At 33.3% G+C, this 17581-nt stretch overlaps 1 protein-coding gene across 1 annotated transcript; it reads right to left on the bottom strand.

Annotated features, from left to right (window-relative positions):
• Positions 1-366: 366 nt before the first annotated feature.
• Positions 367-14052, bottom strand: LOC131856939 (receptor-like protein 20). The gene is made up of 3 exons (XM_059208899.1): positions 13586-14052; positions 1361-1474; positions 367-655 (listed from the first exon to the last, which is right to left on the bottom strand). Exons 1-3 carry the CDS (start codon positions 14050-14052, stop codon positions 367-369), a joined length of 870 nt encoding a protein of 289 aa, XP_059064882.1.
• Between the last annotated feature and the right edge of the window lie 3529 nt (positions 14053-17581).

The following is a 17581-nucleotide window of genomic DNA, read 5'->3' on the forward strand; positions in this document are numbered from 1 at the left end:
AATGGATGAAGAAATAAAAGAATCAGAAGCTCCAGAATCAAAAAGTATAGAGATAGGGGTTCCATGGACCATACCTGCGGCCTTAATGACTGTACCCTGATGATTAGCTTGGCGGTCATCTACCGCTTCAAATACTCTATGGGACCTCCTTGCATCTCCTACTGTAGGTTCAGATGCTACTGGCCTCTGACAACCTATGTTGCAGATAGTTTGAGGGCACTGTGCAGCTCTGTGACCAAACTGCCCACAAGAGAAGCAAGCTCCTCTATTACCTGTTGGTTCACTAGATTGTTGGAAACTTCCCTGGCTAGGGGCATAAGATGCACTCTGCGAGGCCTGCCCTGTAGGGCCCTATTTGCCCCTCTGCTAGTTCCTACCCTTCTTATACTGAGAATTGCCACCTTGTTGGCCCTTAAATTGTTTAGGTTTTGACTGTTGCTGCTGTTGTTGCCCACTCTTAATTGGTGCTTGAGGAGTTCTAAATGGTGCAGCTGATTGGGACTGATTTCCCTGAGCTTTATTTCCACTGGTAGGTGCACTTCCTATCTGCACACCTGTCTTACCACCAAGTGCATGACTAAGGTTCAGCTCAACTAATCTGGCCTTTGCCATAGCTATCTCCATTGAAGCTAGCTCGAATACCCTCACACCTCCACTGATACGGTCATTCAAACCTCTTAGGAAATGTTGGACAAGCATAGCCTCATCATTACCAATTCTGGCGTATTGTTTGAGCTCATAGAACCTATGCTCATACTGGTCTACTATCATCCCATACTGACGCAAGGCATAAAACTCATCTGCTCGAGTCTATCTCCATTGGGGTGAGAGAAATCATGCCCTGAATCTCTCCATAAATAGTTCCCATGTGATGGTGTTAATGCATACACCGATCTTCTCCTCCTCTAATCTCCACCAGATTGAAGCAAATTTATTTAGATGCATGATAGCACATCTTGCCTTGGTGTTACTGCGGTATGGAAACATAGCGAAACACCGGTCCAAGCTAATAAGCCAGGTCTCTGCCTCAAGACCAGTACCCAGACCATCAAAGTAAGGAGGATTGGACCTCATCAATACCTTTATGTGACCTAAGGAAGGTGGATCTCGGACAGCTGGAATCTCCCCTCGCCTTGGTGATCTCTCTCTCTCTTTCCTCTGGAACTTGTTGAAGCGGCTCCCCAACCTGAGCATGAATAGGTTGCTCAAACTCAGGCCTTTGGCCTAACCTAGCCAGAACCTGCTGAAACATCTGTCTCAGCTCTTCCCTTTCAGAAACATGTTCTCCTGCATGTTGAGAGTTCTGATGAACAAATTGTTCCTGCTCCTAATGAACTGACTATTCCGGGTCAACACTCACATGAGTGGGTGGTGGTCAAGAACTGTGATGGTCAGAACCACGGCCCCGTCCTCCACCTCTGCCTCCTTGGCGACCACCCGTATGACCACCTCCTCTAGCTTTCTTAGCCATGACCTGGTACCATAAGAGAGAAAAAGGTTTAGATCCGTAGCAAGGATAAGTCATGAGAGATACAAACATTTATGACCTAAGCAAGATGGTCAATGAAAGGTACACTACAAACCTAGAGTACCCAGTGTTGAAACTTGGGCTCTGATACCAAATGTAATGCCCCGCTAGGAACCCTAAAGGAAAACAACACAACTATGCAACTAAAGGGTGAAATAATTTTTTTTGTTAAAGACTAAGTGTACTAACTATAATCATTGCACATTTAACAACACAACAGAAGTCTATCATAAGTTTTCCTAAGGGTAACCAACGAAGATTAATTTCATAGATTATATTAACACCACTGTTAATCCATTTAATTAGATAAATTGAATACTTAAGTTTAAAATCACACATACATCCAAATTTCACAATAAAGAAATAAAAGTATTCCAATGTATCCAATTTCCATAAATCATTTAAACATAAGACCAAAACAATAACATTCATTTCACTGACATAATAATATTACAATATCCATAAATACATGGCTTCCAATAATACCATTGGTTACAAAGATACAATATCAAGGTTACATAAAAGTCTGATACAATGACCACAAGGTCTCAACTGAACAATGATCTCGAACAAGAGCTGGTACATAAACCACAATCCAAGAAACACTAGCGAAGCCTTTCCTCGCCTAAAGATACAATCTAGAACATCCGATGGGAAGTGGCACTACCACCCGACCATGTGATCTTGAAATGGAACCACCCCACCGTGCTAGGAGACAAGTAAAAAAGGACTACAAGACTCTGCAACCATCCATGTAACACAACTCACAAAACACTAGTGACTCTAAGAAAAGAGTGTCATTGCATAGCTTAATGGTTACCATGGTACAACCTCCATAGGTCCCGACCCCCATACTTGGGTTTGTGCTGGTAACCTCTCCCGAGCCTCTAGTTCCAACTAAGTCTCATGCAGACCCTACCAATCCTTTCATGAAGACAAGGTGGTAAGTTTTCCATTCTAGGCCTTCTCGTAAGATCATGAGCCCTGTACAAGCACTCACCTATGCATGAGGCACATTTATTTTAATTAATATTTCAACTACCCACCCCCTAATCAATTATTAGGTTATCACTTTTTAACTAACTTTCGATGGGTTATCCTGTCATCCACTTCGGGCACGGCCCCCGCTCGAAAGCCATTCTCTCTCTTAGGACACTAGCAGGAAATGTTTCTCTCTACGAGAACTCTATGGCGAAATAGGCAACCATAAACAATCTTGATAAACACAGATGATGGATACACAAATACCAACCCAAGATTGACCATTTGGACAAAAACACACAATGGCTCATATCAAATAGGTTATACAACAACACCTGGTCTAGGAGAAATAATAACATAGGACACAATGACAATTTAACCAAAATTGCAATGAAATAAAACTTGACTAAGAACACAATATATGCAAGATCCTATTACAGGCAATCTTTTCTTAAAAACAGCCAAAGCATAAATAACATGCAATTTATAAATTTCCAGATAACAAGAACTTACAACTTTTTAATACCAAAAACATCCATCTTGTCATTTGTCCAAAAAGATTTAAAATACAAATAATTCTCCTAATGTATTTTCAACATATTTATTTAAATTAACATTCCAAACTGTAATTAAATAATATTTAAAATAACATTTAAAATATTATAATAACTACCAAAAGAAACATATCTAATATTAAATATATATATATAAACACATATATGAATATACGTATATTTATTTATATACATATATAATATAATACATAATAATATTTAATTTATCTAACCCTTGGGTACGAAACCCGAAACAATGGACAGGGTTTAGAAATTAATTAAAAAAATTTTAAAACACTTTAACAATTGCAAAAAGGTCACGGTAGCCTATGCTACCGTCAGTAGCTAGTACTACCATCCGATACCAGTGCTACCATCTGGTAGCACTACTACCGTAGGTAGCTGCTACCACCGGTAGAACTGCTACCGTCAGTAGTACTGTGTACTACCACCGGTAGCAAATGCTACCATAGGTAGTTTTTTTATTTTTTATTTATTTTTTTTTAATTTTTTTTTTTTTTAATAATTATTTAATATATTTTTTTTATATATATATTTTTAAACTGAACAATAAATAAACAATACTTTTTCAATAATATCATTTTAATAAAATTTTAACAACAATATTAACAAATTTCCAATAATTCCATTTTAACAAAATTTCAATCCTTCTTCTTTTTTCTTTTTTTTAAAATTTAATTAACCCAAATAAATTTAATGTGTAATTAAATTTATTTTCTTAAGGTAATTAAAACCATTTCTCAGATAAATACCCTTTCTTACAAATCTTGCAAATTTCCATGCATCCTAAAATCCGACAAATTTTCTATAACTTTTTTTCTAATTTTCAAAAAATTACATTCTTCCCACAAATAAGAAATACACATCAGACATGAATTTTCAAACAAAACTCGAATTCACTAGAAGAGGGTTTGTATTTAAAAATAACTTAACACACACACATTAATCAAAGAAGAGTAGAAATATTTACTAAAACCCACAACTAAGAGTTCATCCAACCTGGTATAGCTTTCTTGGAAGAAATATGTAGAAGAGCCCTAATCCCTTCAATAACTTCCAATAAATTTCTTCACCTAAATTCTTGACCTGTCTATGTAACTAAAATAAAGACCTAACCCCTATTTAAACTAAAATTCCAAGTCCAATAGCCTTTTCACAAAAAACCTAAATTTAGAATAATAGTAATTTATTTTATTTTATTTTCTAAATTTATCACATGCAATAATAAAAAAAAAACATTATTCCTTCTTTACTTTTCTCATGCACATTAATTAATTTTCTAAATAAAGAATTAATACAATATTTTAATTCCAATTAATTAATTTTCTAAATAAAGAATTAAAACAATACTTTTAATTCCAATTAATTAATTTTCTAAATAAAGAATTAAAACAATACTTTAATTCCAATTAATTCTTTTTTTTCATTTATTTAATTATAACTTTAGAATACAATTAATCTAATTTATTTTTAAAATAAAAATATATTTTTAATACGATGCAACTTAATTTAATATTTTCTTTAACTAACTTAATTTATAATCTCAATGCATAAACAATACAATAATGAGATAATTTCATAAACTTAATTAATTAATTAATTAAATCCACTAAAACACTCAAATTAAACAAATCTCAAGTAATTACCCATAAAAGATAAAATGACAAAATATGAAGACCGAACTAACTAACAAAATGACTAACTGATGACACTCATACAAGTGTAACTGAGTAAAATAGGGTCAACTAATATCTCCTCCACTTCCATCGAAAAATATAAGGCACGCTCAGACCTATGAAGCCAGGTGGAGATGATACCTCGTACCTACCCGGTAATTGTACCTGCAATATCCTACATCACAGAACCACACATGCATATATATATATAATATAGAAAACATGGCATACACACCGATGAAGGAGAATCGCGACGTTCCCTGTCTCACCGAAATGAGTGAAGGAAAATCATCCCCTTGCATCTAATACACTCGCAAACACACAACATATAATTCCACATTGCATAAATAAAGTAAAATGTCAGTACATAGCAATAATACATAAAATGCCATAAATCACAAGTACTGAAATACTGCAAATAAATTATACATCTCATCTCCAAATAAAGCATAATGTCATAAAAATCTGAATAATATGTCATGGTAATGTATCCACTGAAAAACAACCAATAATAAAATATGAGTCTAATGAGTTCAAACTAGTAGGGATACTACAGCATGAATCCCTTTAGTTTATTGTATGGGTCATAAAATTTCCTAGAAAATTTGAAAGGCTTCAACTGTAGTTCCTGCAATTCTTTTTCAGTAGCCTTTGCCACATGAATCTTTGGACATGAAAAGAATGATAAATTTAAGGGGAAATCCTCACATGTAACCCCTATCTTATGTCTTGAGGACATAAAATTTTGCAAATGCACCATTTGTCTTGCATACTCTAACAAAATTATTCTATCTATACCATACTTGGGCAACAAAAATTGTTCTGCAATGAACCCACTCACTCTCAGATAAGTAGATTGGGAGTTTTGTACAAACCAACACCTTCACTTCTTTACTAACTCCATTGCTTCCTTTCTCAACCTGAACCCAATGTCACCTATTAGCCTTATAATAATTGGAAAAAAAATGTGTCATGGAATCTCTTGTAGTGTAGCCTGGATTCTTTCAACGGCAATTGGGTGTATTATTCCAACACGACATTTTGTCCTTCTTCTTCCCCCAATGTGCCCTTAGTCTGTAGCCTTGCAAATTGACTGGATCTATCTACCACCCAAACAATATAAGATGTAAAGAAAAATTTCTTCATATTATGTACCTCCTTGAGCTGGTCTCTTATGTTATTCGACAATATTTGAGCCCAATCGTAGTACTATCATCCATCCAAAATTGTTAGCATGAATGAGAGCATCCATGGTTGGAAGTGTCAGTGAGCAAGTTTATCGAATGCCTTGCTGAGCATTATTATCAAGTCTCTTTGTGGTTCCTTAAAATCCCCCCTCAAAATCTCATTTGCCTTTAAGCATGTTTTCCTTTCTTCCTCGAGCCATTCTTCATTTGTTCTCTTTTTACATTTGCTCATATTTTGGTTCCATTCTCTTTCTCCATGTTATTTTGCCTCACCTAGTACCTCCTTCCTGGTGGGAATCTGGAAGACTAGGGTGGACATATTAGGGGAAAAATCAGTCACCACTTTTCTATCAGTGTCAACACATTGCCTAGTGTCGAGATTATAGAATTGTGCAATTTGCATTATAAACTCTGGGGCCTACACTGATTGTGGGAACATAGTTGCCTCTACAAGATTGAATCTTTTAATCTTCCTGCATTCTGCACTTAGTCCAAGTTTCTCCAATTTCTTTTCAATGTCTTGGAGCTTAATATGCCAGATCTTCGTGTCTCTTACCCACTGAATTGCATCTAACATCCTTGAGGTGTATGTTCGCCCCTAGCATTCATATTTGATTGTGATTGGGAGCTTCTTGAGATATTTTTCCTTTTGGGAAGATTCTATTAACATAGCCACACCTACAAAGCCAACCAAACAAGCATCAAACACCACTCAAAGAAACATCGCTACAAAAGAAGCTCACTTCAGGACTCCAGGATCCTGAGGTCATGAGGTGAGAAAATAGAGAAACTACAAAGAAAACTTGGGAGTTCGTGAACCTGAGGTCTCAAATTTTGACAACCAACAGGACTAGAAAATTTGAAACCTTGGGAAATCGAGATATCGAACTCACCAACAACACAAAAAGGAACCACTTCGGGAACTTGGGAACTCGGGTTTCCAAAGTGGTGAAACTGCTAACTATGGAAACAAACCCGAGACCTTGGGGTTTCAAAGTTCCAGGGTGGGATTATAAGATGCAACACAGAACTTCAAAGAACCGAAGTCCCAACAAACTACAAAGACAAAGAAGAAAAGAGGGTCTGGGATCCCAGAGCTGCGGGGTTCTAAATCGAATAGACATGCAAAAGAGAAACTAATTTGGGAACTCAGGAGCCTGGGTTTTTGAATTAAATTAAACAAGACCCAAAAACCACTAAAACCATTATCTTGGGAACTCGGGAACCCGAGTTTCCAAATTGATGGAAAAGAAACCAATGACCCATATTTCGATAACTCAGGAACCCGGGTTTCCGAAGTAGGGAAAAAGAAAATGACCAAGGAAAAGACTTATCATTTCGAGAACTCAAGAACATGGGTTTCCGAAATGATAAGACAACAAAAAAATACCCCAACCCTGAATCTGGGGAACCCGAGTTTCCGAGGTTAGGGCAAAATAGAAAACACAAAATCTAAGAAAATGAAACTAAAGCAAACAAAATCTAACCTAAGATGCACAAAAATCTATATGAAGGAGGTGAGAAGAGCACCTACTCATAAAAGAAGACTTGAATATATTGATAGAGGGTAGAATCAGTTTTCCAATCAAGTACACTTCTTGGTTCTCCAATCTACTTCCCATGAGGAAGAATAGAGAGAGAAGGCTATGTGTTGACTGTAGGGACCTAAATAGAGATTCGCTCAAATATTATTACCCACTACCCTCTATGGAACATTATTTTTCCTTTTATTAGGTTTTAAGAGGTTCTCACTCCTTGATGGGTATTATAGTTATAACCAAATTTTGGTGAAAGAAGAGGACTAATACAAGACATCTATTAGCAACTCAAGGATTAGAAGTGAATCTGACTTTAGGCTACCACAAATTATCTACAGTATATAAATGGATCATCAACCAACTTTAAGAGACATAACTCTTCATTGAAATTTCCATATATAATGGTTGTAAATTATATCCAAAACATAATTAAATGCTAATTGAGGGATATACTTTAAGATATGCATGGAGCAGAGAATAAGACTTCCATTTTGATGATGATCTATAGTTGTGTATTATGATGAAAGAATATTTCTTTTATTGATGGTGATTTCTAAATGGTGTATTCTATTAAGTCACTTTTGCATACGATGATTTCCCTTACTATTCCCTTTGGGGTATAAAGTTACTACATAAAATATCTTTGGGGTAGAAATCATTGACCTGTACTTTCCAACATTGGGGAAACATTTCAAAGAGCCATGGACAGTAATATTTAGGGATTAATGAACAAGATTGTTCTTGTTTACCTTGATAATATAACTAGTTTTTTAAAAGATGCTAAAGAACATTTTTTATCACCTCAAATAGGTCTTTGATAGGTGTAGAGAATATATGGCATATCACTTAATATAGAATATCACTTAATCTAAAGAAATAAATCTTTGTTTTCTATCAAACTAAACTCCTTGGCCATGTTGTCTCAAAACATGGAATTACTATTGATCTAGAAAGGGTAAGTTCTATACTAACTTTTCCTTTAACCATTCATAAGAAGACTTTGAAAAGTTTCCTTGTTGATTAATTTTGTAAGAAGATTTATACCTAATATAGAAAACTTCTTGAAGACACTAAATACTATGTTGAAAAATAATATGTGCTTCAGCTATACAAGAGAAGGAAAGAGGATATTTTAATCCACTCATGAAGTTATAGCAAAAGAAACTACACTTATTAATCCTAATTTTTGTAAGTACTTCATACTATATTCTTTTGGGAGCATAGATTTCAGCTCGGTAATGTTAGTACAATAGAATGAAGATGTGTTTGATCATTCAATATCGTTCTTTAGCCAAGGCCTAGAAGTTTGTGAAGAGAGTTATAATTTTTTTGAAAATCATGTAGCTTTTGTGATTAAAAATCTCAAAAAATTTGAACATGTTTCAAACAATAAGATTTATTTGATGGTTTCTCACATAGGTGCCAAAGAATTATTTTAGTAAGGATTTGAGTGATAAGAGGGTAATTTTAATAACAAATGTAATAGAATATGACATGGAAATCAAAGTGACAAAGCTAGTAAGAGTCAAGGGTCTTTGTGAATAGCTAGATGTTTTATTAGGAAGTGACCAAGAAAAATAAAACAGAGCCTTTCCTTGTACTTAATAATGGACCTCAAATTGACACATCTACAGATAATACAAGTTGGACACATGACATGGTTAATTATCTTGAAATAGTTGAATATCCAAAGGGGCTAAAAAATATAAAATAAGCTATTTGATATTGTAAGTAATTCCTTATTTCCTTATAATTGGAATTTTATTTAAAATTTATTTTAATCCCGACTCTATGGGAATTAAGAGTACATTGATTAACAATAGTTCGGCCTTAATGTTTGTAATAAATTAATACATGTTTTTTCTATTCTCAATAATTCTAAAGTATTCATTAAGATCCATTCGTGACCATTACTTTACCTAGATACCATTGTACCCTATTATCCTCCCTACATTATTTTATGCCATACCATGGAAAATCATTATAATATTCTTCTTAACAAAACATGTATTTATGCAATGTTTGTACTATAGTCCTCTCTTCTATTCTCCAATTGATAGCATTCCTCTATGGAGGGAATATTTAATAATTAAATTATATACTAGCCTATTTTAGTATTACTATATTGTTATCATTGTTCTTTCTATTTCATCTACTATATATGCTACTTTTTGTATTAGTCGTACTAGATACACCACTAGTATCTCCTCAATAACTCTTCACCATAGATAGATCATTCAAATTCTTCTAACATATTTATTGGTGATAAAATGACCTCCTTAGAGTTTAAGTTTCTTATTCTGGTGAATGTAAGGCTTGCTCTACTCATTTTGACATCCCTCTATAGATAATGGATCCACATTGTTATGATAAAATAACTTCATTATCTTCTATCTATTATATGACTAGTCCCATATACCAGAATTTATTTCATTTCAACAAGGCCAATCATGTGGGCCCTCCTCTTTCTAAATTGGAAAATAATTACAAGCCTAGATTAAAATACTTTTTAAACATGGATAAAATGGAAATGGCCTTGGGAACATAGGGTAAGGATTTAGAGTCCTTCTAGAACATACTTGTATATTTCTAATTTTAGTTTAGGTTTCTAGTTGACCTTCTCCTTTATATATCTAACATAATATTTTTCTATTGGTTCATACCTCCATGAGTTCTTATTTACATGGGTCACACCTTTCTCCCTAGCAAGAAGTGTTAATTTCCTATTTCATATACTCCTCTTTCATCTAAATAATTGGATGATAATTACTTCATATAGATAGTTTATCCTCCTAAATATATCTTACCTATCTCCTAAAACCCCAGTTAATGACCCAAATCACTAGTTCACATCATCTACAAATTCCTTATAGTTTAGTAGTAATAGGTGTCTGAATGTGAAGTTTTTTCCAAAATTGAATATTGCAGTGTCAAAGTTGGCAAAAAACTGTAACCCACTATTGTGGGTCCACCCATGAAGGACTTAGGTAGTACAAATCAAATTCTTGGAATAAGGATACATAGAGACAAAAATAACAAGAAATTATGGTTGTCACAGAAAACTTATGTGGAGAAATTTTTGCAGCACTTCAATAAGCATAATGCACAACCAGTTAGAACTCCATTTCCTATTCTTATTAAATTATCTTTAGAATAGTTCCCTAGCACAGAATTAGAGAAGATATATATGTCTCATGTACCATACTCATCAGCAGTTGGAAGCCTTATGTTCGCTATGGTGTGCACCAGACCAAACATTTGACAAGAACATAGAGTTGTCGGTAGGTACATGGTGAATCCCAATACTAATCATCAGACAACTGTGAAGTAGATTCTCAAATATTTGAGAGGCATTTCAAATGCTTCTATCTATTACAATGGGAGTAGTCTTCAAGTTAATGGGTATGTGGATGCAAATTTTGGTGGAGACAAAGATAAGAGAAAGCCTACAATAGGTTATGTTTTCTCCTTAGCTAGAGGTGTTATTAGTTGGGTGTCAAAATTGCAGATAGTGGTGGCATTATCTACTACTAAAGCGGAATATATGGAAACAACACAAGCTAGCAAGGAGGAAGTTTGGCTTCATATAATTTTGGGTGAATCGCAAGTGAACCAAGATAACATGGTGTTGCATTGTGACAATCAATCTGCTTTACACTTAGCACGAAACTCCGCATACCATTCCAAAACAAAACATATTGGTATTCGATATCACTTTGTTCATGAAGTGGTGGAAGGAGGACAAATCTCTTTGGCCAAGATTCACACTGATGTAAACCTTGTAGATATTATGGTGAAACCTATTAGTAGAGAGAAGTTCATTTGGTGCAAAACTTCTCTTAGTGTGTAGATTATCATATGGTAGATATCATTGGCAATGGTCTTTCAGTAGAGGAATTATTCATGAGTTTGAAATTTGACTTCAAGTGGGAGAATGTTGGAATGCAAAGTCCAAATTGGGTTCCCATCTAGCAATGGTTGAGTCATCTTGGATTCTCATCCAGATGTGGTTGAGTCATCATGGATCAGGACTCTGCAACTCGGTTGTTTTATGCTCCTCGAAGTCATGTTTTGATGTGCAGTTTTTAGATTGTTGTAACTTTATAATTCTCGAGAATCAATACGAAAGATATTTTGCTCAAGGCTTTTTACTGGTATATTTTTACTAGGTTTTCTAATGTAAATCTAACTGCTATGCGATTTTGCTCTTCTCTGCAATTTTTTTCACTTGTATTTGTTCTTACACTAAGTTTACCTATTATTCTTGTAGTGGTGTTGCTTCATTTATTAACATGCATGAATATCATGGCAATTGAGTATATAAACATAAATTTAAGGTTCTTTAATATTTTATGAGGTTCTAGGAATAATAAATTAAGAAAACTTTGTATGTGAGGAAGCATGAGATGATGATGGACCCCATAATATAGCTTAAGCAACAATGAAAATTATAAACATGAACTTAAGTAATGTCAAATGAATTTATTAAATGAGTTATTTACATGATTTGAGAAAAGGTAGTAATATGTTTTTAAAATTTGAACATAATTTATGAACTACTATTTTTTTTAAATTAAAATCATTTCAATAAAATACTACTAGCTTTAACAAAAAAAAAGTAGGCACCATTTTGAGCATCTTAAATTAAAGTTAAAATAAAGTTATCTTTAAACTCTAATATACATTAAGGAAATATGAATAAATGTGAGAAATTTTTCTAAGAAATTTTTTGTAAGTAAAGAATTAGTTATGTTTTTTTAATGTAACTTTTTCAAAACATTGACAACCATATTTTCAACCTTCCCAACTTTTTAGATTTCAAAAATGATGAATGAAATGATAGTTGTAGATGCTTTTCAAGACATCTATCTATTAAGAATTGAAGTTTGTACATATAAAAAATAATAATATTTACCCAATAAAATTATAACGAACCATATACTGTATTTTGAAATTTTGCCAGTTTCCTAAATAAATCATTTTAATTAATCAAATTTTGATTAAAAAAATTGTCACCATTAGAAGTGAGGTGATAGAAGTCTATGAAGACTCCCAACTTATGATTTACCTAGAAAAGGTAGGGTTGGAATTCCCAAATCAAATTTTACTATAATCTTGAAATAAATTTTAAAAAGATTTATTAGATAGAAATAAATATCCATTACTTACATATACTTATTTTGGAAAATAAAGCATATAAAAGTATATGTCTAAAAAATTTATAACATATTTACTTATATTAAAAATAAATTTGTGATAGAATTATAACATTAATATTTCTAAAATATATGATGTGCTACTATAATAGTGTTTAATTAATTAACTTTAAAGATACTTCCATATCAATTTAGTATTAATGTTTGTAGACGTAATCACGACAATTAACTCTACTATATTATTTTACATGCATAAAGTCAACATTGGTTTGTTTGAGCTTTAAGACACATACAACATATGGTTTTGTCGTATTAACAAAAATTTCATCCTCGTCAACACATGTATTTGTGAATAACACAAGAAATTGAATCAAAATCATAAAATAATTCACTCTATGATCAAGTACATTCTAGGTGTCTTCCAACATTTTATTTGAGTTAAATAAAAAATCACAAGCAAAGCCTATTCCTAAAAAATGCTAAAATCAATTTTTTGTGCTTCTATTTCACATACAAATAAGTAATATCTTCAATTTTTAAGTTAAATAATTATAATATTTCAAACATAAAAGTGTACTTTATATTTTATTAATATACTATTTATAAAATTATAATATTTAATTAATGAATTAACTTAATATTTAATTATTCTTGTGTAAGAATTCAAATGTTTTTAATACTCATTTCATAAATTTGAAAAGAAAGACATCAAATTTGTCTAGTTATAATGAAAGTACAAGGCAATCTCATTATCATGAGAAGTATTTGAGGATAATGATTTTACAATTTTTCACTATTGTTATCTATTTGTCAATCTACTCAATAAACTAATTGCCATCTCATATAATACATGAATGAATCTTCTCCTCCAATTCCATTTTGTAGCCAAGATTCCAAACACTCCCCAAAATCCAATAGAAAGACTTGCCATCCACTCTACATACCAATGCCATGGAATTTCTCCTCCTTCATCATCTTCTTTCTTAATAAGAGGAGTTAGCATGCTAGGATTTGACCTCTCTCCACATCTGCATGATTTGTTGTTAACTGGGAATCCACAAAGATCATGGTTCCCATTGAAATAAGTAGAATTGAATGTATTAAATTGTCTTCCTTCTGGTATTTTTCCACAAAGCCTGTTGTTAGATACAATGAAAAAACTCAAATAGGAAACTTGTAGCATTTCATTTGGAATCCTTCCATGCAGTTTATTGTTTGAAAGATCAAGTGACTGTAACTTTGTAATTAATCCAAAGCTTCTTGGAATCTCTCCTGTAAGACCATTATCTGATAAGTTCAATGCGTGGAGACTTTTAAGATTCCTAATTACTGAAGGAATGTCACCTGTTAGATTATTTACAGATAGATCAATGCAAGTTATAAGTAGCATCACTGAACTGGCATACACCATTTCTAATCCTTTGTTTAACACTTAGATCTCTTCTTTGTAATAATAGGAGCTACCATCATTGTCATGTGAGCTTCCCACTGTAGAATTCCTCATACTTTTCAATGCTACTAATTGTGGTTGGATATAACCAATCAAACCATTCTGTGAAATATCTAAAACATGGAGGCTTGACAAATTGCTCAATTGATGTGGAATGTGTCCTTCAAATTTATTTGACCTCAAAACAAGTATCATCAATTTAGAGAACTGGCTTAACCAAGATGGTATGTTCCCAGAAAAGAGATTATTAGCCAAATCTAAAATTTGCAAGTTAGAACAGTTCTTAAGGCTTGATGGCAAGTTTCCCTTCAACATATTGTAATTGAGATGAAGTGAACTCAGTTCACTTAACAATCCAATATGATATGGTATCTCTCCCATTAAACCAGTATTTGCTAGGTTTAATCTTGTTAAAAAGGAGCAATTAGTTATACTTGATGGTATTTTACCAAACAATTTGTTTTTTGAGAGATCCAAAACCTCCATCCATTGTAGAAGACCAATTGAAGAAGGTATATCACCACTTAGATCATTTGCTGGAAGTGACAAAAATGAACTAGTAGAATATTGCCAATATCCTTTGCAATAAATCATGTGAATCTATTCTAAGACAAGTCCAATAGTTCCACGTTTGATGCTGGTACTAAAGGAAAAGGAAGAGGACCTTGTAACATATTACTATGTAAGTCTACACTCTGAAAATATTTTTTCATCAAGCTGGAGGGAACATGTTCTTGCAAGTTATTGTATGACAAGTTAAGCCTACTCAAAGTAGGAAGCGTCCCTAACCAATCTGGAATAGTTCCAAAGAGACTATTATTGGAGAGATCCAAAGTGGACAATCTATACTGAGTGGACAGGAATGGGGGAATGATACCTCCAATATTACATGAAGCTAAGTATAGATGAGAAAAAAAAAATTGTGGGCACCCAATCTGGTTTGATGATGATAGTCAACTCATTGTAAGATAAATCAAGTGAATTAAGCCTAGTCAAATTTTCAAAAACATTGAGAAAAATATTTCCTCGAAGATTGTTTAAAGATAGATAAATACTTGTAATACTAGGAAGACTTCCTAATAAAATAGGAATGCTACCATTTAGTTGATTGTCACTAAGCATAAGAATCTCTAGAGATGATAGTTCCCCTAGCTGGAAGGGTATATTGCCACTCAATAAATTGGAGTCGAGAATTAAATCCTTCAAAGAGGAAAGTTTTCCCAATTCAGAAGGTATATTTCCACTCAAGAAATTTGAGGAGAGGTCTAATTCCACCAAAGAAGAAAGATTTCCCAACTCAGAAGGTATATTTCTAGTTAAAAAATTGGAAGAAAGATATAAATAAGTCAAAGATTGAATTTTACCAAGTGATGGTGGAATCTCTCCATTCAATGAATTCATGTAAAGATTCAAGTGTTGCAAGGAAGAGAGATTGCCAATAGAAGAAGGAATAGGGCCTTCCATATTTTTCATATTTGTCAAACTAAGATAAATGAGGGAAGAAATATTTGCAATACAAGATGGCATAGTTCCTTTCATATTGGACCCTAAAAGAGAAAAAACTTTAAGTTGCGACCATTCCCCACAAAATATTTGACTTAGATTTCCACTAATTAAGTTTTCTCCCCCTAACGTAAGCTCTTTTATAATAGGCAGACGAGAGAGACTCAAGGGAAATGAACCACTTAAAAATGGACACTCATACAACCAAAGAGAAACCAAAGTAGTCAAATTTCCTAACCACAAAGGTATCGACCCTTCAAAGTTATTGTAACCCAAGTGGAGATGGGTGAGGAATGAGAGGTTTTGGATAGCATTGGGAATGTGTCCTGAAAGCATGCATTCTAAAAGGTGGAGTTGTTGGAGATTGTAGAGATGAGAAAGGGATGCTTCCAATTTATTTCCTATCATACTCAGCGCCACTCCACTAAGAGACAAGTATTTTAATTTTTGCAATTTTTTTGTCCACACTAAACTAGGGTTGTGCATTTCCCCATCAACCCCAAATTCTCTTCCAAAATAATACACCTCTGCAATAGATAGGTCCAAAAATTCTAGTTGAGAGAGATTCCCCAATTGGTAGGGAATTGTACCATTGAACCCGGCCAATGACAAGTTCAGATAAGCTAAATTGTGCAAGGAGGCAAATTGCTTTGGTATTTCACCTTCAAAATAGTTCCAACTCAAATCTAGATGTCTCAATTCTTTCAAGGCAAATAGACCTACATGGTAAACGAAAACAAAAACTATTCAAATTACTGTAAAGGGAAAGCTTAAATCAGAAAACATGAAAGATTGCTTCGTAAAAGTACCTTTGGGTAGAACACCTCTCAAATAATTGATGCTTAGATCTAAATGCTATAGCCGCTTTAATTGGAACAAATCTGTAAGAAGGGAGCTATTTCTCTCATCAAACTAGGGATGTCTAGAATAAGGGTGAAATTCCAATCCCTTCTTAAGAAAACTTCTCAAGATTCCAAATTTGAATTCTAAATTGGCACTTGAGCATATTAAGGGGAAAAAAAAATCTAAGATGACCAAATTAACACCTGAAAATTAGATTCTATCCACCCTCTTACCACATAAACAATTGTTTGTAGTAAACTAAGTGTTGAGTACTGAGGACCTAAGACCTACGACTTGGACTTTATAGTGTTATCAATATTATAGACTTCATGATTTGGAGTCCAACTAACAACAAGTCTAGACTTGGAGCTAAGTTTTGTTAACTATGTGGGAAATGGCTATCCAACCCCTAGGGCGCACCAATGCATATGTTACACTCATACACCATAACATATACATTGGTCCATTTTCGGGGATAGATATACATTTCCAACCATTTGTATGTAACTCAAAATTTAGGTTCTTATCCACAACTTGCATTTTAGACTATTATAGAAAATTTTTACAAGGTGGGGATCTAGTAAGTTTCAACTATTATTAAATAGGGCATAACTTTGCATTTTGTGTGTTGTTAAAAAATGGTTTAGACTAACTACTTAGGCACTCAAAGCCCTATATTGGCTAGGAACAAAGTTCCTTAATACCTCAAAATGTGGTCCAAATCACTTTCAATTAGAGTTTACTTTCTTAAGAATATTTCATAGAAGAAAAATGAAAAATCGTAAGGGAATAGTTGAAGAAGATAATAGAACACTACCAAACATCAAACCAACATACAAAAGGGGTATAAAGCCCCAATACAACAATGGGGTAAGTGCATAGAGATGAAGGACAAATTAATGGCTAACCCTATAACACATATTTTTGATGCAGATACATTTTTAATTCATTAAATTTAATTTTTTATGATACCGCCCATTTAGACTTGAATTTCAAAGCCTAAGAGTTGAACATCTCTTGTGGCTCCTCAATTCATGTTTTTAATATAAAAAAATTGAATCTACACTTAAACCTCATAAGGTTTACATATTTTGCAATAAGACTTTACAAAATCACCACCAAAATGATGGGCTACTTATTAGCT

The sequence above is a fragment of the Cryptomeria japonica genome, chromosome 7 (assembly GCF_030272615.1).
Source record: "Cryptomeria japonica chromosome 7, Sugi_1.0, whole genome shotgun sequence".
Classification (NCBI taxonomy): Eukaryota; Viridiplantae; Streptophyta; class Pinopsida; order Cupressales; family Cupressaceae; genus Cryptomeria; species Cryptomeria japonica.